This window comes from Molothrus aeneus, unplaced genomic scaffold (assembly GCF_037042795.1).
Source record: "Molothrus aeneus isolate 106 unplaced genomic scaffold, BPBGC_Maene_1.0 scaffold_30, whole genome shotgun sequence".
NCBI classification, from domain to species: Eukaryota; Metazoa; Chordata; class Aves; order Passeriformes; family Icteridae; genus Molothrus; species Molothrus aeneus.
Genome location: NW_027098964.1, coordinates 2,489,020 through 2,508,457, shown reverse-complemented (window position 1 = coordinate 2,508,457; position 19,438 = coordinate 2,489,020). Strand labels below are relative to the sequence as shown.

The 19,438-nt window shown below is 57.1% G+C and overlaps 1 protein-coding gene across 1 annotated transcript; it reads left to right on the top strand.

The window, feature by feature from the left end:
- The first annotated feature begins 698 nt into the window (after positions 1-698).
- EML3 (EMAP like 3) lies at positions 699-19,313 on the top strand. The gene is made up of 20 exons (XM_066570435.1): positions 699-780; positions 2,088-2,116; positions 2,595-2,621; positions 2,997-3,111; positions 4,875-5,024; positions 5,626-5,695; positions 6,480-6,590; positions 7,123-7,218; positions 9,026-9,160; positions 10,519-10,639; positions 11,949-12,100; positions 14,956-15,081; positions 15,156-15,287; positions 15,924-15,991; positions 16,773-16,861; positions 17,274-17,371; positions 17,444-17,531; positions 18,053-18,151; positions 18,222-18,352; positions 18,994-19,313. The coding sequence occupies exons 4-20, from the start codon at positions 3,014-3,016 to the stop codon at positions 19,135-19,137; spliced, it is 1,908 nt and encodes a 635-aa protein (XP_066426532.1). The 5' UTR covers positions 699-780; positions 2,088-2,116; positions 2,595-2,621; positions 2,997-3,013; the 3' UTR covers positions 19,138-19,313.
- The last annotated feature ends 125 nt before the right edge of the window (positions 19,314-19,438 follow it).

Genomic DNA, 19,438 nt, shown 5'->3' with positions numbered 1-19,438 from the left:
CTGGGATGGGCGGGAGAGACCCCTGGGACCCCTGGAAGGGCTGCGGGGACCCCCCCCAAAAACCCCCCCGGGACCCCCAAATCAACCCCCTGACCCCCCCCAGGACCCCCCCCAAAATCCTCAAGGACCCCCCCAGGAGCCCCCCCAAAATCCTCAAGGACCCCCCCAGGTCACCCCAAAACTTCTCGGGACCCCCCTAGGTCACCCTGACACCCCAAAACCCCCCCGGGACCCCCAGATCCACCCCCCTGACCCCCCAAAACCACCCCAAATCCTTCAGGACCCCCCCAGAACCCCCCAAAACCTTTTGGGACCCCCCCACCCAGGACCCCCCCGTGGGAACTTGGGTCCTTATGGGGGGAGGGGGCCGGGAGGGTTTGGGGGTGCCTGGGTGGGATTTTGGGGGGGCTGGGGGAGGTTGGGGGGGGAGGTTGGGGCTGTCCCCCCCCCCTTCACTGATGGTGTCTCCCCCCCCATCCCCTGTGTCCCCCCCAAATTTCCCCACCCCAAAATTTCCTCATCCTTTCCCCCCAACCTCTCAATCCCCCCCCCCTTTCCCCAAATCCCCCCCCAAACGCCCCCAATCCCAAATTGCCCCCAAATTCTCCTGACCCCTCCCAAAACCCCCCGGGACCCCCAAACCTCCCCAAACCCCCCCAAACCCCCCCTCCCCCCCAGGCTGCGCCGCCACAGCTCCTCCTCGGGCCCCCCCAGCCCCCGGCAGCGCCTGAGCCGCAAAGCGGCGTCGTCAGCGAACCTGCTGCAGGGCAGCCCCGAGAGGTGGGACCCCAAACATCCCCCAAACACCCCCAAAAGATCCCCCAAACATCCCTGAAATATCCCCCAAAATATCCCCCAAACACCCCCAAAAGATCCCCCAAAATATCCCCCAAAATATTCCCTAAACACCCCCAAAATATCCCCCAAAATATCCCCAAAATATCCCCCAAATATTCCCCAAAATATCCCTGAAATATCCCCAAAACATCCCCCAAAATATCCCTAAAATATCCCCCAAAATATCCCCAAAATACCCCCAAATATTCCCCAAAATATCCCTGAAATATCCCCAAAACATCCCCCAAAATATCCCTGAAATATCCCCAAAATATCCACAAATATCCCTGAAATATTCCCCAAAATATCCTCAAAACATCCCCCAAAATTTCCTCTAAATATCCCCCAAACATCCCCCAAAATATCCCTGAAATATCCCCCAAAATATCCCCTAAACACCCCCAAAATATCCCCCAAAATATCCCCAAAATATCCCTGAAATATCCCCCAAAATATCCCCCCAAACATTCCCCCAAATATCCCCCAAAATATTCCCCAAATATTCCCCAAATATGCCCAAAATATCCCTGAAATATCCCCAAAATATCCCCAAAATATCCCTGAAACATCCCCCAAAATATCCCCCAAACATTCCCCCAAATATCCCCAAAATATTCCCCAAAATATCCCTGAAATATCCCCAAAATATCCCCCAAACATTCCCCCAAATATCCCCCAAATATCCCCAAAATAGTCCCCAAAATATCCCCAAAATATCCCCAAAATATTCCCCAAACATTCCCCCAAATATCCCCCAAATATTCCCCAAAATATCCCTGAAATATCCCCAAAATATCCCCCAAACATCCCCCAACTATCCCCAAAATATCCCCCAAATATTCCCCAAATATCCCCCAAAATATCCCTGAAATATCCCCAAACATTCCCCCAAAATATTCCCCAAATATCCCCAAAATATCCCCCAAACATTCCCCCAAAATATCCCCCAAACATTCCCCCAAAATATCCCCCAAATATCCCCCAAATATCCCCAAAACATCCCCCAAACATTCCCCCAACTATCCCCCAAAATATCCCCCAAATATTCCCCAAATATCCCCAAAATATCCCCAAAATATACCCAAAATATTCCCCAAACATTCCCCCAAATATCCCCCAAATATCCCCAAATATCCCCAAATATCCCCAAATATCCCCAAATATCCCCCAAATATCCCCAAATATCCCCCAAATATCCCCAAAACCTTCCCCCCAAATCCCAACCCCCCCGATCTCCTCCTCTCCCGCAGCCGCCCCAAGGAGCCGACCCTGAGCCCAGGTGGGGGATGGGGAAATTTGGGGGGTTCGGGGGGGGAAATTTGGGGTTCAGGGGGGAAATTTGGGGGTTCAGGGCCTTCATTTTGGGGCTTCATTGAGGGTTTTTTTGGGGGTTCAGTGGGTTTATTTTGGGGTTTTTTTGGGGGGGTTCTGGAGTTCCTTTTGGGGGTTCACTGAATTATTTTGGGGGTTTGTTTTGGGGGTTCAGAGGATCCGTTTTGGGGTTCATTTGGGGGTTTCAGCAGCTCCATTTTGGGGGTTCTGTGGATGACTTTGGGGTGGTTCTTTATGGGGATTTATTTTGGGGGTTCAGTGGGTTCATTTTGGGGCTGGAACCCCGTTTTCCCCATTTCCCCTTTTCCCCCCAATTTCCCCCCCTTTTTCCCCTTTTCCCCCATTTTTTCCTCCCCTCCCCCCCCAATTTTTCCCAATTTCCCCCCATTTTTCCCCAATTTTTTTCCCATTTTTCTCCTTTCCAGCCTCTCGCCGTGGGAATTACAACCTGGGTGAGGCTCGTGGGGGTTTTGGGGTTTTGGGGTGACCCCGGTTGGTGTTGAGGTGACCTGGTTGTTTTGGGGTGACTTTGGGGTTTTTGGGGGTGCTGGGGGTTTTGGGGTGACCCCGGGGGTTTTTGGGGTGACCCCGGTTGGTGCTGGGGGTTTTTGGATGACCCCGGGGGTTTTGGGGTGACCCCGGGGTTTTTGGGGTGACCCCGTTTGTTGCTGGGTTTTGGGGTGACCCCGGTTGGTGCTGGGTTTTTGGGGTGACCCCGGGTTTTTTGGGGGTTTTTGGGGTGACCCCGTTGGTTGCTGGGTTTTGGGGTGACCCCGGGGGTTTTGGGGTGACCCCGGGGTTTTTGGGGTGACCCCGTTCCCCCATAGAGGGGGTGTCGGTGAAGATGTTCCTGCGGGGCCGCCCCATCACCATGTACGTGCCCTCGGGGCTGGGCCCGCTCAGGGCGGAGCTGCCCCCGGAGCGCCTGCAGCTCGACTGGGTGTATCCTCTGCCAAAAAACACCCCAAAACTGCCCCAAAACAGCCCCAAAATAGCCCCAAAATCCCAAAATCCTGGGGATCCAGGACACTGGGTGTATCCTCTGCCAAAAACCCCAAAACAGCCCCAAAACAGCCCCAAAATAGCCCCAAAATCCCAAAATCCTGGGGATCCGGGACACTGGGTGTATCCTCTGCCAAAAACCCCAAAACTGCCCCAAAACTGCCCCAAAACTGCCCCAAAATCCCAAAATCCTGGGGATCCAGGACACTGGGTGTATCCTCTGCCAAAAAACACCCCAAAACTGCCCCAAAACTGCCCCAAAACCGCCCCAAAACTGCCCCAAAATCCCAAAATCCTGGGGGATCCGGGACACTGGGTGTATCCTCTGCTAAAAAACCCAAAACCTACCCCAAAAATCCAGGTGATTTTCAGAAATCCTGGGCAATCCCAAAAATCCCAGAAAGGGCCCAAAATTCCCAGCTCTCCCAGCTCTCCCACTTTGTTCCCAGTTTCCCCCCAGTTTCCCCCCTGTTTGTCCCCAGTTTGTTCCCAGTTTATTCCCAGTTTTTCCCCCAGTTTCCCCCCCAGTTTCTCCCCAGTTTCCCCCCCAGTTTCTCCCCAGTTTCTCCCCAGTTTCCCCCCAGTTTCCCCCCAGTTTCCCCCCAGTTTGTTCCCAGTTTCCCCCCAGTTTCCCCCCAGTTTCTCCCCAGTTTGTTCCCAGTTTCCCCCCTGTTTATTCCCAGTTTATTCCCAGTTTTTCCCCCAGTTTCCCCCCAGTTTCCCCCCTGTTTGTCCCCAGTTTGTTCCCAGTTTGTTCCCAGTTTATTCCCAGTTTTTCCCCCAGTTTCCCCCCCAGTTTCTCCCCAGTTTCCCCCCCAGTTTCTCCCCAGTTTCTCCCCAGTTTCCCCCCAGTTTCCCCCCAGTTTCCCCCCAGTTTGTTCCCAGTTTCCCCCCAGTTTCCCCCCAGTTTCTCCCCAGTTTGTTCCCAGTTTCCCCCCTGTTTATTCCCAGTTTATTCCCAGTTTTTCCCCCAGTTTCCCCCCAGTTTCCCCCCTGTTTGTCCCCAGTTTGTTCCCAGTTTGTTCCCAGTTTCCCCCCAGTTTCCCCCCCAGTTTGTCCCCAGTTTCTCCCCAGTTTGTTCCCAGTTTGTTCCCAGTTTTTCCCCCAGTTTCCCCCCTGTTTATTCCCAGTTTCTCCCCAGTTTCCCCCCAGTTTCCCCCCAGTTTCCCCCCAGTTTCCCCAGTTTCCCCCCAGTTTCCCCCCAGTTTCCCCAGTTTCCCCCCAGTTTCCCCCCCAGTTTCTCCCCAGTTTCCCCCCAGTTTCCCCCCAGTTTCCCCAGTTTCCCCCCAGTTTCCCCCCAGTTTCCCCCCAGTTTCCCCCCAGTTTCTCCCCAGTTTCTCCCCAGTTTTCCCCCAGTTTCCCCCCAGTTTCCCCCAGTTTGTCCCCAGTTTGTTCCCAGTTTGTTCCCAGTTTTCCCCTCCAGTTTCTCCCCAGTTTCTCCCCAGTTTCCCCCCAGTTTCCCCCCTGTTTGTTCCCAGTTTGTTCCCAGTTTCCCCCCTGTTTGTTCCCAGTTTTTCCCCCAGTTTCCCCCCAGTTTCCCCAGTTTCTCCCCAGTTTCCCCCCAGTTTTTCCCCCAGTTTCTCCCCAGTTTCCCCCCAGTTTTTTCCCCAGTTCCCTCCCAGTTTCTCCCCAGTTTTCCCCCAGTTTCCCCCCAGTTCCCCCCAGTTTCCCCAGTTTCCCCCCAGTTTCCTTGACCCTCCCAGTTACGGCTACCGGGGCCGTGACTCTCGCTCCAACCTGCACGTGCTGGGCTCGGGGGAGCTCGTTTACTTCATCGCCTGCGTGGTGGTGCTGCTGCAGCTGCCGGCGCGGCGCCAGCGCCACTACCTGCGGCACAGCGACTGCGTCCGGTGGTGAGGGACCCAAATTGTCCTGAAATAATCCTAAAATAATCCTAAATCCCCAAAAAATCCCCAAAAAATCCCATTGGAAACACCCCCGTACAACCCCGTGCACCCCCTGTGCTGCCCCTGTACTGTGCCAGCGCCACTGCCTGCGGCACAGCGACTGCGTCCGGTGGTGAGGGACCCCAAATTGTCCTGAAATAATCCTAAATCCCCAAAAAATCCCCCAAAAATCCCGTTGGAAACACCCCCGTACAACCCCGTGCTGCCCCTGTACTGTGCCAGCGCCACTGCCTGCGGCACAGCGACTGCGTCCGGTGGTGAGGGACCCCAAATTGTCCTGAAATAATCCTAAAATAATCCTAAAATAATCCTAAAGAACCAAAAATACCAAAATATCCCCCCAAAAACCCCCATTGGAAGCACCCCTGTACCACCCCATAGGCCCCCTGTGCCACTGCCTGGCCAGGTGGTGAGCGACCCTAAAAAAACCCCAAAAAATCCCCCCAAAAACCCCCAAATCCCCAAATCCCCTTCGATCAGACTCGAGGAATTCTCTACAAATTTGTGTCCCCCCCTGTCCCCCCCTGTGTCCCCCCTGTCCCCCCAGCCTGGCCGTGCACCCCGACCGGCTCCGTGTGGCCACTGGGCAGGCGGCCGGAGTGGACAAGGACGGCAAGGTGGGGACACCTGGGGGACATTGGGGACATTGGGGACACCCCTGGGGACACCTGGGGGACATTGGGGACACCTCTGGAACCTTGGGACACCTCTGGGGACACCTTGGGGACACCCCTGGGGACACCTGGGGGACATTGGGGACACCTCGGGGACACCCCTGGGGACACCCCTGGGACATTGGGGACACCCCTGGAACCTTGGGACACCTCTGGGGACACCTGGGGGACATTGGGGACACCTTGGGGACACCCCTGGGGACACCGCTGGGGACAGCCTGGGACACTCTGGGACCTGTCACCTTGGGGACATTGGGGACACCTTGGGGACACCGCTGGGGACACCCTGGGGACACTCTGGGACCCTTGGGACACCCTGGGGACACCTTGGGGACACCTTGGGGACATTGGGGACACCTCTGGGACCTGTGGGACACCCTGGGGACACCCTGGGGACACCTTGGGGACACCCCTGGGGACACCCCCGGGGACACCTTGGGGACATTGGGGACACCTCTGGGACCTTGGGGACACCCCTGGGGACAGGGGACAGGCCCCCAAACCCCCTCCCCACCATGATGTGAAACGCCAAAACCCCTCCCAAAAATGCCCCAAAATCCTCCCAAAACTCCCCCTAAAAATCTCCCTAAAATCGCCCAAAATCGGCCAAAAAATGCCCTAAAATCCTCCCAAAAATCCCCCTAAAATCCTCCCAAAAATCCCCCTAAAATCTCCCTAAAATCACCCAAAATCCCCTAAAATGGCCCCAAATCCCCCAAACGCGCAGCCCCTGCAGCCGATCGTGCACATCTGGGACTCGGCCACGCTCCAGACCCTGCAGCAGATTGGCCTCGGCTCCTTCGAGCGCGGCGTGGGCTCGCTCGCCTTCTCCACGGCTGTGAGGGATCCCAGAAACCCCAAAATACCCCAAAACCCCCCCAAAACCACCCCCAAAACCACCCCAAAATACTCCCCCAAAACTACCCCCAAAACCACCCCAAAACACCAAAAAAACCCCGCCCAAAATACCCCAAAACCACCCCAAAATACGCCCCCAAAACCACCCCAAAACCACCCCCAAAACCACCCCAAAATACCCCAAAACCACCCCAAAATACCCCCCAAAACCACCCCCCAAACCACCCCAAAACACCAAAAAAAACCCGCCCCAAAATACCCCAAATCCACCCCAAAATACCTCCCCAAAACCACCCCCAAAACCACCCCAAAATACCTCCCCAAAACCACCCCCAAAACCACCCCAAAACACCAAAAAAACCCCGCCCAAAATACCCCAAAACCACCCCAAAATACCCCCCCAAAACCACCCCAAAACCACCCCAAAACACCCAAAACCCCCCGAAAACATCTCAAATACCCCAAATACCTCCCAAACAGCCACATTTTGGGGTTTTTTTGGGGTGCCCCAGGACCAGGGCGCGTTCCTGTGCGTGGTCGATGACTCCAACGAGCACATGATGTCGGTGTGGGACTGCGCCCGCGGCACCAAACAGGCCGAGGTCAAGGTGGGACCCCCGAAACCCACCCCAACAACCCCAAAATAACCCAAAACCCACCCCAAAAACCCCGAAATAACCCAAAACCCACCCCAACAACCCCAAAATACCCCAAAACCCACCCCAAAAACCCCAAAATACCCCAAAACCCAGCCCAAAAACCCCAAAATACCCCAAAACCTACCCCAAAAACCACAAAATAGCCCAAAACCCACCCCCAAAACCCCAAAGTACCCCAAAACCCACCCCAAAAAACCCTGAAATAACCCAAAACCCACCCCAAAAACCCCAAAATAACCCAAAACCCACCCCAAAAACCCCAAAATACCCCAAAACCCAGCCCAAAAACCCCAAAATACCCCAAAACCCACCCCAACAACCCCAAAAAACCCCAAAACCCACCCCAAAAACCCCCAAAAACCCCAACAACCCCAAAAAACCCCAAAACCTACCCCAAAAACCCCCAAAAACCCCAAAACCTACCCCAAAAACCCAAAATAACCCAAAACCCACCCCAAAAACCCCAAAATATCCCAAAACCCACCCCAAAACCCAAAAAACCCCAAAACCCACCCCAAAACCCACAAAATAGCCCAAAACCCACCCCAAAACCCAAAAAACCCCAAAACCCACCCCAAAAACCCCAAAATACCCCAAAACCCACCCCAAAAAACCCCGAAATAACCCAAAACCCACCCCAAAAACCCCAAAAAACCCCAAAACCTACCCAAAAAACCCCAAAACCCACCCCAAAAACCCCAAAAAACCCCAAAACCTACCCCAAAAACCCCGAAATAACCCAAAACCCACCCCAAAACCACAAAATAGCCCAAAACCCACCCCAAAAACCCCAAAGTACCCCAAAACCCCACCCCAAAAGCCCCTAAAAACCCCAAAACCCACCCCAAAAACCCGAAATAACCCAAAACCTCACCCCAAAAACCCAAAATACCCCAAAACCCACCCCAAAAACCCAAAATACCCCAACAACCCCAAAATACCCCAAAACCCACCCCAAAACCCGCCCAAAATACCCCAAACCCCACCCCAAAAGCCCCTAAAAACTCCAAATCCCACCCCAAGCCCGCCCCAAATTCACCCTAATCCCCTAAAATCCCCCAAAAAACCCCAAACCCAGCCCAAATCCCCCAAACCCCACCTTAAACCCGCCCAAAAACCCCAAATCCTGCCCCAAACTCAACCCAAACCCCCCAAACCCCCTAAAAACCCCGAATCCCACCCCAAGTCTCCCCAAAAAACCCATAAACCCCCCCCCAAATACCCCAAAACCCCCGAATCCCACTCGGTACCCACCCCAAATCCCCCGAAATCCCACCCCAAACCCACACCAAACCCCTAAAATCCCCCAAAAAAACCCCAAATCCCACCCCAAAACCCCCAAAGAAACCCAAATCCCCTAAAATCCCCCCCAAAAAACCCTGAATCCCACCCCAAGTCTCCCCAAAAAACCCATAAAACCCCCCCCAAATCCCACCTGAAATACCCCCAAACCCCTGAATCCCACCTGGTACCCACCCCAAACCCACCCCAAATCCCCCGAAATCCCACCCCAAACCCACACCAAACCCCTAAAATCCCCCCAAAAAAACCCCAAATCCCACCCCAAAACCCCCCAAATCCCCTAAAATCCCCCAAAAAACCCCTGACCCCCTTAAACCCTCCCAATTCCCCCCAAAACCCCCCCCCAAAACCTCCAAATCCCACCCGAAATACCCCAAAAACCCCCAACTGTCCCAAACCCCCTAAAACTCCCTAAAAAAACCCCAAATGCCGCCCCAAAACCCCGAACGCGCAGAGCACGAACGAGTCGGTGCTGACGGTGGAGTTCAACCCCCGCGACAGCAGCAGCATCGTCAGCAGCGGCAAATCCCACGTGTTCTTCTGGACCTGGAGCGGCGCCGCGCTCACCAAGAAACACGGGATCTTTGGGGTCGGATATGGGGATTTGGGATTTGGGGGATTTGGGGTCATTTCGGGTTATTTTGGGTCATTTGGAGTCATTTGGGGTCATTTTGAGTCATTTGGGGTTTGGGGGATCTGCACCCAGAGCGGCGCCGCACTCACCAAGAAACACGGGATCTTTGGGGTCGGATATGGGGGATTTGGGGTTTGGGGGATTTGGGGGATTTGGGGTCATTTTGGGTCATTTGGGGTCATTTCGGGTCATTTCGGGTTTGGGGGATCTGCACCCAGAGCGGCGCCGCACTCACCAAGAAACACGGGATATTTGGGGTCGGATAGGGGGGATTTGGGGATTTGGGGGATTTGGGGTCCTTTGGGGTCATTTCGGGTCATTTTGGGACATTTTGGGGTTTGGGGTTTGGGGGATCTGCACCCAGAGCGGCGCCGCGCTCACCAAGAAACACGGGATTTTTGGGGTCGGATAGGGGGATTTGGGATTTGGGGGATTTGGGGTTATTTGGGGTCATTTGGAGTCATTTTGGGGTCATTTGGGGTCATTTCGGGTCATTTGGGGTTTGGGGGATCTGCACCCAGAGCGGCGCCGCGCTCACCAAGAAACACGGGATCTTTGGGGTCGGATAGGGGGGATTTGGGGATTTGGGGATTTGGGGTCATTTCGGGTCATTTCGGGTTTGGGGTTTGGGGGATTTGGGGTTTGGGTTTGGGGGATCTGGACCTGGAGCGGCACCACGCTCACCAAGAAACACGGGATTTTTGGGGTCGGATATGGGGGATTGGGGGATTTGGGGGATTTGGGGTCATTTTGGGGTCATTTGGAGTCATTTCGGGTCATTTGGGTTTGGGGGATCTGCACCCGGAGCGGCGCCGCGCTCACCAAGAAACACAGGATATTTGGGGTCGGATAGGGGGATTTGGGGTTTGGGGATTTGGGTTTGGGGGATTTGGGGTTTGGGATTGGGATTTAGGGTCATTTGGGGTCTGGGGGCTTGGGTTTGGGGTCCTTTGGGGTTTGGGGATCCGGACCTGGAGCCGAGACGCGCTCATCAAGAAACGCGGGATATTTGGGGTCAGATATGGGGGATTTGGGGTCGTTTGGGTCATTTGGGGTTTGGGTTTGGGGTCATTTGGGTCATTTGGGGTTTGGTTTTGGGATCCTTTGGGGTCTGGGGATCCGGACCTGGAGCCGAGACGCGCTCACCAGGACACGCGGCATCTCTGGGGTGGCATTTAGGGGATTTGGGGTTTTCCAGGGTGGATTTGGGGTGGCTTTGTGGGGATTTGGGGTTTTCGGGGTGGTTTTGTGGGGATCAGGGGGTTTTTTTGGGGTTTTTTTTGGGGTGGCTGAGCCCTTTTCCCCCATTTTAGAAGTACAAGAAGCCCAAGTTCATCCAGTGCTTCATCTTCGACGCGGCCGGGGCGCTGCTGACCGGGGACTCGGAGGGGAACATCCTCACCTGGACCCGCACCCCGGGCAAGGGGGGCAAAGGTGGGATGGGATTGGGGGATTTAGGGGATTTAGGGGTGTTTGGGGTGGGTTTGGGGGTGTTTGGGGTGGGGTTTGGGAGATTTGGGGTGGGTTTGGGGTGGGTTTGGGGTGGGGTTTTCAAGGGGAACATCCTCACCTGGACCTGTACCCTGGGCAAGGAGGGCAAAGGTGGGATGGGATTGGGGTTTGGGGGATTTGGGGGATTTGGGATGGGTTTGGGGGATTTAGGGGTGTTTGGGGTGGGTTTGGGGGATTTGGGGTGGGTTTGGGGTGGGTTTGGGGTGGGGTTTTCAAGGGGAACATCCTCACCTGGACCTGTACCCTGGGCAAGGGCGGCAAAGGTGGGATGGGATTGGGGGATTTAGGGGATTTAGGGGTGTTTGGGGTGGGTTTGGGGGTGTTTGGGATGGGTTTGGGGGATTTAGGGGTGTTTGGGGTGGGGTTTGGGGGTGTTTGGGGTGGGTTTGGGGGATTTAGGGGTGTTTGGGGTGGGGTTTTGGGGTGGGGTTTTCAAGGGGAACATCCTCACCTGGACCCGCACCCCGGGCAAAGGGGGCAAAGGTGGGATGGGATTGGGGTTTGGGGTTTGGGGTTTGGGGTTTGGGGTTTGGGGGGTTTGGGGTTTGGGATGGGATTGGGGTTTGGGGTTTGGGGGGTTTGGGATGGGTTTGGGATGGGATTGGGGTTTGGGGTTTGGGGTTTGGGGGGTTTGGGGGAGTCTGAGGTGATTTTGGGATGGATTTGGGGCTGGTTTTGGGGGATGGTTTTTGGCTGGTTTTGGGGTATTTTGGGGCTCGTTTTTGGCTGTGTTTGGGGCTGGTTTTGGGGTGGAATTGGGGCTGGTTTCAGGGTGGATTTGGGGTATTTTGGGGGCTGTTTTTGGGGTGGGTTTGAGCTGTTTCGGGGGCTGTTTTTTGGGGTGGATTTGGGGTATTTTGGGGGCTGTTTTTGGGGTATTTTGGGGGCTGTTTTTGGGGTGGATTCGGGGTATTTCGGGGGCTGTTTTTGGGGTATTTTGGGGGCTGTTTTTGGGGTGGATTTGGGGTATTTTGGGGGCTGTTTTTGGGGTGGGTTTGGGGTATTTTGGGGGCTGTTTTTGGGGTGGATTCGGGGTATTTTGGGGGCTGTTTTTGGGGTGGATTTGGGGCTGGTTTTAGGGGCTGTTTTGGGGTGGGTTTGGGGTATTTCGGGGGCTGTTTTTGGGGTGGATTCGGGGTATTTTGGGGGCTGTTTTTGGGGTGGGTTTGGGATATTTCGGGGGCTGTTTTTGGGGTATTTCGGGCTGTTTTGGGCTGACCCAGCCCCCCAGAGATGTACCAGATCGGGCAGCAGACGCGGGCGCACGAGGGCAGCGTGTTCGCCCTGTGCCGCCGCCGGGACGGGACCGTGCTGAGCGGGGGCGGGAAGGACCGCAGGGTGCTCAGCTGGAGCCCCAGCCTGGAGCTGCTGCACGAGGTTGAGGTGGGCAGAGCCCCAGAGCCCCGAAATCCCCCCTTGGTGCCCTAAAAACCTCCCTTGGTGCCCTAAAAACCCCCCTTAGTGCCCCAAAATCTCCTTTAGTGACTCAAAATCTCCCTTAGTGCCCCAAAATCTCCTTTAGTGACTCAAAATCTCCCTTAGTGCCCCAAAATCTCCCTTAGTGCCCCGAAAATCTCCCTTAGTGCCCTGAAAATCTCCCTTAGTGCCCCAAAATCTCCTTTAGGGCCCCAAAATCTCCTTTAGAGCCCCAAAATCTCCTTTAGTGCCCCAAAACCTCCCTTAGAGCCCCAAAATCTCCTTTAGTGCCCCAAAATCTCCTTTAGGGCCCCAAAATCTCCTTTAGTGACTCAAAAATCTCCTTTAGGGCCCCAAAATCTCCTTTAGGGCCCCAAAATCTCCTTTAGTGACTCAAAAATCTCCCTTAGAGCCCCAAAATCTCCTTTAGGGCCCCAAAATCTCCTTTAGTGACTCAAAAATCTCCTTTAGTGCCCCAAAATCTCCTTTAGTGCCCCAAAATCTCCCTTAGTGCCCCAAAAATCTCCCTTAGAGCCCCAAAATCTCCTTTAGGGCCCCAAAATCTCCTTTAGAGCCCCAAAATCTCCCTTGGTGCCCTAAAAACCTCCCTTAGTGCCCCCAAAATCTCCCTTAGAGCCCCAAAATCTCCTTTAGTGCCCCAAAATCTCCTTTAGGGCCCCAAAATCTCCTTTAGTGACTCAAAAATCTCCTTTAGAGCCCCAAAATCTCCTTTAGGGCCCCGAAATCTCCTTTAGTGCCCCAAAATCTCCCTTAGAGCCCCAAAATCTCCTTTAGGGCCCCAAAATCTCCTTTAGTGCCCCAAAAATCTCCTTTAGTGACTCAAAACCTCCCTTAGAGCCCCAAAATCTCCTTTAGTGCCCCAAAACCTCCCTTAGAGCCCCAAAATCTCCTTTAGTGCCCCAAAATCTCCTTTAGGGCCCCAAAATCTCCTTTAGTGACTCAAAAATCTCCTTTAGTGCCCCAAAATCTCCTTTAGGGCCCCAAAATCTCCCTTAGAACCCCAAAATCTCCTTTAGTGCCCCAAAATCTCCTTTAGGGCCCCAAAATCTCCTTTAGGGCCCCAAAATCTCCCTTAGAGCCCCAAAATCTCCTTTAGTGCCCCAAAATCTCCTTTAGTGCCCCAAAATCTCCCTTAGAGCCCCAAAATCTCCTTTAGGGCCCCAAAATCTCCTTTAGTGCCCCAAAAATCTCCTTTAGTGACTCAAAACCTCCCTTAGAGCCCCAAAATCTCCTTTAGTGCCCCAAAACCTCCCTTAGAGCCCCAAAATCTCCTTTAGTGCCCCAAAATCTCCTTTAGGGCCCCAAAATCTCCTTTAGTGACTCAAAAATCTCCTTTAGGGCCCCAAAATCTCCTTTAGGGCCCCAAAATCTCCCTTAGAGCCCCAAAATCTCCTTTAGTGCCCCAAAATCTCCTTTAGGGCCCCAAAATCTCCCTTAGAACCCCAAAATCTCCTTTAGTGCCCCAAAATCTCCTTTAGGGCCCCAAAATCTCCCTTAGAGCCCCAAAATCTCCTTTAGTGCCCCAAAATCTCCTTTAGGGCCCCAAAAATCTCCCTTAGAGCCCCAAAATCTCCTTTAGGGCCCCAAAATCTCCTTTAGTGCCCCAAAATCTCCTTTAGGGCCCCAAAATCTCCCATAGTGCCCCAAAATCTCCCTTAGAGCCCCAAAATCTCCTTTAGGGCCCCAAAATCTCCCATAGTGCCCCAAAATCTCCTTTAGTGCCCCAAAATCTCCTTTAGTGCCTGAAAATCTCCTTTAGAACCCCAAAAATCTCCTTTAGAGCCCCAAAATCTCCCATAGTGCCCCAAAATCTCCCTTAGAGCCCCAAAATCTCCTTTAGGGCCCCAAAATCTCCTTTAGTGCCCCAAAATCTCCCTTAGAGCCCCAAAATCTCCTTTAGGGCCCCAAAATCTCCCTTAGAGCCCCAAAATCTCCTTTAGGGCCCCAAAATCTCCCATAGTGCCCCAAAATCTCCCTTAGAGCCCCAAAATCTCCTTTAGTGCCCGAAAATCTCCTTTAGAACCCCAAAAATCTCCCTTAGTGCCTCAAAAACCAGCCCAGGGACCCCAAAAATGTCCCTTAGTGCCCTAAAAATGTCCCTGGGTAGCCAAAAATCTCTTTTAGCGCCCTAAAAATCTCCCTTGGGTGTTTCTGACGGGGTTTTTGGGGCTGGTTTTGGGGTCCCCAGCTTCCCAAGAGCTTTGGGTGGTTGTGAGGGGGTATTTGGGGCTGGTTTTTGGGGTCCCCCGTTCCCTGAACCCTTTGGGGTGTTTCTGACGGGGTTTTTGGGGTCCCCCGTTCCCTGAACCCTTTGGGGTGTTTCTGACGGGGTTTTTGGGGTCGTTTTTGGGGTCCCCCGTTCCCTGAACCCTTTGGGGTGTTTCTGACGGGGTTTTTGGGGTCCCCCGTTCCCTGAACCCTTTGGGGTGTTTCTGACGGGGTTTTTGGGGCCGTTTTTGGGGTCCCCCGTTCCCTGAACCCTTTGGGGTGTTTCTGACGGGGTTTTTGGGGTCGTTTTTGGGGTCCCCCGTTCCCTGAACCCTTTGGGGTGTTTCTGACGGGGTTTTTGGGGCCGTTTTTGGGGTCCCCCGTTCCCTGAACCCTTTGGGGTGTTTCTGACGGGGTTTTTGGGGTCCCCCGTTCCCTGAACCCTTTGGGGTGTTTCTGACGGGGTTTTTGGGGTCGTTTTTGGGGTCCCCCGTTCCCTGAACCCTTTGGGGTGTTTCTGACGGGGTTTTTGGGGTCCCCCGTTCCCTGAACCCTTTGGGGTGTTTCTGACGGGGTTTTTGGGGCTCCCCCAGCTCCCCGAGAGCTTCGGCGCCGTCCGCACGATCGCGGAGGGCCCCGGCGAGGAGCTGCTGGTCGGGACCACGCGGAACGCGCTGCTCCGGGGCACGCTGGGCTCCGGCTTCACCCCCATCGTCCAGGTGGGATTTGGGGGGCGGGGGGGGGGTCCCGGGGGGGGTGTCCGGGGCGCTGACCCCTCCCCGGGCACCCCCAGGGCCACACGGACGAGGTTTGGGGCCTGGCCACGCACCCCAACTGCTGCCGCTTCCTCACCTGCGGCCACGACCGGCAGCTCTGCCTGTGGGACGGCCGGGAGCACGCGCTGGCCTGGAGCCTGGCGCTGGAGGTGGGGGGGACCCCAAAATTGGGGCGGGAGTCAGATTTGGGGGGGTTTGGGGTCGGTAATGGGGGCACAGAAGGGCTGGGGAGTGACCAGGGTCAGCCCTGATTGGAGCCTGGCGCTGGAGGTGGGGGGGGACCCCAAAACTGGGGCCGGAGTCAGATTTGGGGGGGTTTGGGGTCGGTAATGGGGGCACAGAAGGGCTGGGAACAAGGGACAAGGGACCAGGGTCAGCCCTGATTGGAGCCTGGCGCTGGAGGTGGGCGGGGACCCCAAAATTGGGGCGGGAGTCAGATTTGGGGGGGTTTGGGGGGGTTTGGGGTCGGTAATGGGGGCACAGAAGGGTTGAGCAGGGACCAGGAGCACCCCTGGCTGGAGGTGGGGGTGGGACCCCCCCAAACTGGGGAGGGGGACACCCCGTGGGGGGGGTCAGGAGTGAGATCTGGGGGGCTTGGGGGCAGTTTGGGGGGTTCAGGGGGTGCTCTGTGGGGTCCCAGGGGGCTCTGGGGACAGGGGACCAGGAGCACGCCCAGGCTGGGGAGCCCCGAATTGGGGCTGGGGGCGCAGGAGCCTGGTTTGGGGTGCGGGGGGGGGGGGCGGTACCCCCAATTTGGGGTCCCCTGTGTCCCCCCCCCCCCCCAGGACACCGGGCTCTGCGCCGATTTCCACCCCGGGGGACACGTGGTGGCCGTGGGGCTGCTGACCGGGAGGTGAGTGACCCCGGGGACAGACAGGGGGACAGACAGGGACAGGGGGGACATGGGGACATGGAGGGACAGGGGGGACAGGGGGGACAGACAGGGGGACACACAGGGATAGGGGGGGACAGACAGGGGGACACACAGGGATAGGGGGGGACAGACAGGGGGACAGGGGGGACAGACAGGGGGACATGGAGGGACAGGGGGGACATGGGGACATGGACACGGGGACAGGGGTGACACCAGGATGGGGGGACACCAAGACAGGACAGGGACATGGAGGGGGATATGGGGACAGCAGGACAGGGGGGACACGGTGACCATGGGCTGTGTCCCTGTGTCCCCATCTCCTCGTTTCCCTGGGTCGTCCCTGTCCCCATGTCCTTGTCCTGCTGTCCCCTCGTGTCCCTGTGTCCCTCCTGTCCCCCCCTGTGTCTCATGTCCCTCCACGTCCCTGTATCCCCCCATCTCCCCCCATGTCCCCCGTCCTCATGTCCATGTCCTGCTGTCCCCCATGTCCCCCTGATGTCCCCATGTCCCCCCATGTCCCTGTGTTGTCCTGCTGTCCCCGTGTCCCCCTGTCTGTCCCCATGTCCCCGTCTGTCCGCTGTCCCCCTGTCTGTCCCCGTGTCCCTGTCTGTCCGCTGTCCCCCTGTCTGTCCCGGTGTCCCCCTGTCTGTCCCCATGTCCCCCTGTCTGTCCGCTGTCCCCCCGTCTGTCCGCTGTCCCCCTGTCTGTCCGCTGTCCCCCTGTCTGTCCCGTGTCCCCCTGTCTGTCCCGTGTCCCTCAGGTGGCTGGTGCTGGACACGGGCACGCGGCAGCTCCTGGCCGGGGGCTCTGACGGCAACGAGCAGCTCTCGGTGGTTCGCTTCTCCCCCGGTGAGCCCCGCGCGTGCCTCCGGGCCCAACTGTCCCCAAAGTGTCCCCAGAGAGCCCCTGAACTGTCCCCAAAGTGTCCCCAGAGTGACCCCAAAGTGTCCCTGAACTGTCCCCAAAGTGTCCCCAACTGTCCCCAAAGTGACCTCAAAGTGTCCCCAACTGTCCCCAAAGTGTCCCCAGAGTGACCCCAAAGTGTCCCTGAACTGTCCCCAAAGTGTCCCCAGCTGTCCCCAAACTGTCCCCGACCCCTCCCTGTCCCCAAACTGCCCCTGACTCCCCCTCAAACCCCCCCTGTGCGGCCCCCCCCAGTGTGTGGGACCCCCCCAACCCTGCATCCCCCCAGTGTGTGTGAGACCCCCCCAATGTGTGTGAGACCCCCCCTGACCCCCCCGTTCCCCCCCGTTTATTTCAGATGGGACCTTCCTGGCCATCGGCTCCCACGACAATTTCATTTACATTTACAGTGTGGCCGAGGGCGGCCGCAAGTTCAGCCGCTTTGGCCGCTGCACCGTGAGTCTGGGGGCGCTGGGGGGGGCTCCGGGGGTCCCCAAACCCCTCCTGACCCCTCCTGACCCCCGCCAGGGTCACTCGAGTTTCATCACCCACCTGGACTGGTCCAAGGACGGGCGCTTCATCATGTCCAACTCGGGGGATTATGAGATCCTCTATTGTGAGTCTGGGGGCTTGGGGGGCTCCTCCTGGGGCTGCCGGGACCCCCCTGGCCCTGCCAGGACCTTCCTGATCCTTCCAAGGCCCTCCTGGCCCTGCCAGGACCCCCTTACCCCACTGGAACCCCCTAAATTTTGGGGTCTCACTGATTCCTCCCCCCCAGATTTTGGTCGTCTCACTTTCCCTGCCCCTCCCCAAATTTTGGGGGGGTCTCATTTTCCCTTCCCATTCCCAGATTTTGGGGGGTCTCATTTTCCCTTCCCTGCTCAGATTTTGGGGGGGGGTCTCATTTTTCCTTCCCATTCCCAGATTTTGGGGGGGGGGTCTCATTTTCCCTTCCCATTCCCAGATTTTCAGGGTTTCTCCTTCTCTCCCCCCCTCCCAAATTTTGGGTGCCTTTCACTGCCCCACACCCCCAAATTTCGAAGCGATTTCACCGCCCCCCCCACCCCACATTTTGGGGTGAACCTCTCCCATCCCCAAACCCCAAATTTTGGGGGTCTCTCCCGCTCACCCCCGCAGGGGACGTGGCCGGGGGCTGCAAATTGCTGCGGAACCGCTTCGAGAGCCGGGACCGGGAGTGGGCGTCCTACACCTGCGTGCTGGGCTTCCACGTCTTCGGTGGGTCTGGGGGCTCGGGGGGTGCCCGGGGGGGGTTTGGGGGTCCCCCTGAACCCCCTCTTTGTCCCAGGGGTGTGGCCGGACGGGTCTGACGGCACCGACATCAACTCCCTGTGCCGCTCGCACCACGAGCGCGTGGTGGCCGTGGCCGACGACTTCTGCAAGGTTCACCTGTTCCAGTACCCCTGTGCCCGGCCCAAGGTGGGCAGGGGGCTCTGGGGGGCTCTTGGGGCTGGGGAAGGGTCCCAGACGCTGATTTGGGGGGTCCTGGAGTCCAGTTTGGGGTCAGGAGGGTCCTGGTTGTGCAAGGTTCACCTGTTCCAGTACCCCTGTGCCCGGCCCAAGGTGGGCAGGGGGCTCTGGGGGGCTCTTGGGGCTGGGGAAGGGTCCCAGACGCTGATTTGGGGGGTCCTGGAGTCCAGTTTGGGGTCAGGAGGGTCCTGGTTGTGCAAGGTTCACCTGTTCCAAAGCCTCTGTGCCCGGCCCAAGGTGGGCAGGGGGCGCTGGGGGGGCTGGGGAAAGGTCCCAGACTCTGATTTGGGGGGTCCCAGACTCTGATTTGGAGGTCAGGGGTCTCCAGACCCACAGGCTGAGTGTTTTGGGGGATCCACGATGGCAATTTATGGATATTGGGGGGGGTCCAGACCCCAATTTAGGGATACTGGAGGGGGGGGGTGTGTGTTCCACACCCCAATTTAGGGGTATCGGGGGGAGGGTCCAGACCCCAAATTTGGGGGGGGAGGTGTCCCCAGTTTGAGGTGGGCGTGGCTCTGTGTGGGGGTGTGAGACCACGTGACCCCTCCCTCACGTGTGGGCCCCCCCCCCCCCCCTTCCCCTCACAGGCTCCCAGTCACGTGTACGGCGGGCACGGCAGCCACGTGACCAACGTGCGCTTCACGCACGACGACGGGCACCTGGTGTCGCTGGGCGGGAAGGACACCAGCGTCTTCCAGTGGCGCGTCCTGCCCGGCGGCGACAGCGGCTGAGGAGGCCCCGCGCCTCTTCTTCCTCCTCCTCTTCCTCGCTGCATCCTCCACTTCCCTTTTCCCCTTCCTTCCTGGGACCAAAGAGCGGCTCGGGGGTCGGTGAAAGCCTTCATCCCCGGCCGCGTTTTTCGCGCTGCACTGTGAGAGGCGTCAATAAAAGCCTTGGGGTCAGGGTAGGGCCTCGCCGTTTCCTCCGCGCCCCGGAATCGCCGCCGCCGCTTCCCGGAAGCGCCGCGGGTTCTTCCTCCTGGCCGCCCTCGGCGCCTTTCCGGTTCTGGCGGAACTCGCCGAGCGCCTTCCG

Bases quoted from the DNA above. Each gene is read 5' to 3' on its own strand.
- EML3 (XM_066570435.1), top strand. From the start codon at position 3,014: ATGTTCCTGCGGGGCCGCCCCATCACCATGTACGTGCCCTCGGGGCTG. The intron at 3,112-4,874 runs GTATCCTCTGCC...TGACCCTCCCAG, and splicing joins CGCCTGCAGCTCGACTGGGT to TTACGGCTACCGGGGCCGTG. The intron at 6,591-7,122 runs GTGAGGGATCCC...GGGGTGCCCCAG, and splicing joins CGCTCGCCTTCTCCACGGCT to GACCAGGGCGCGTTCCTGTG.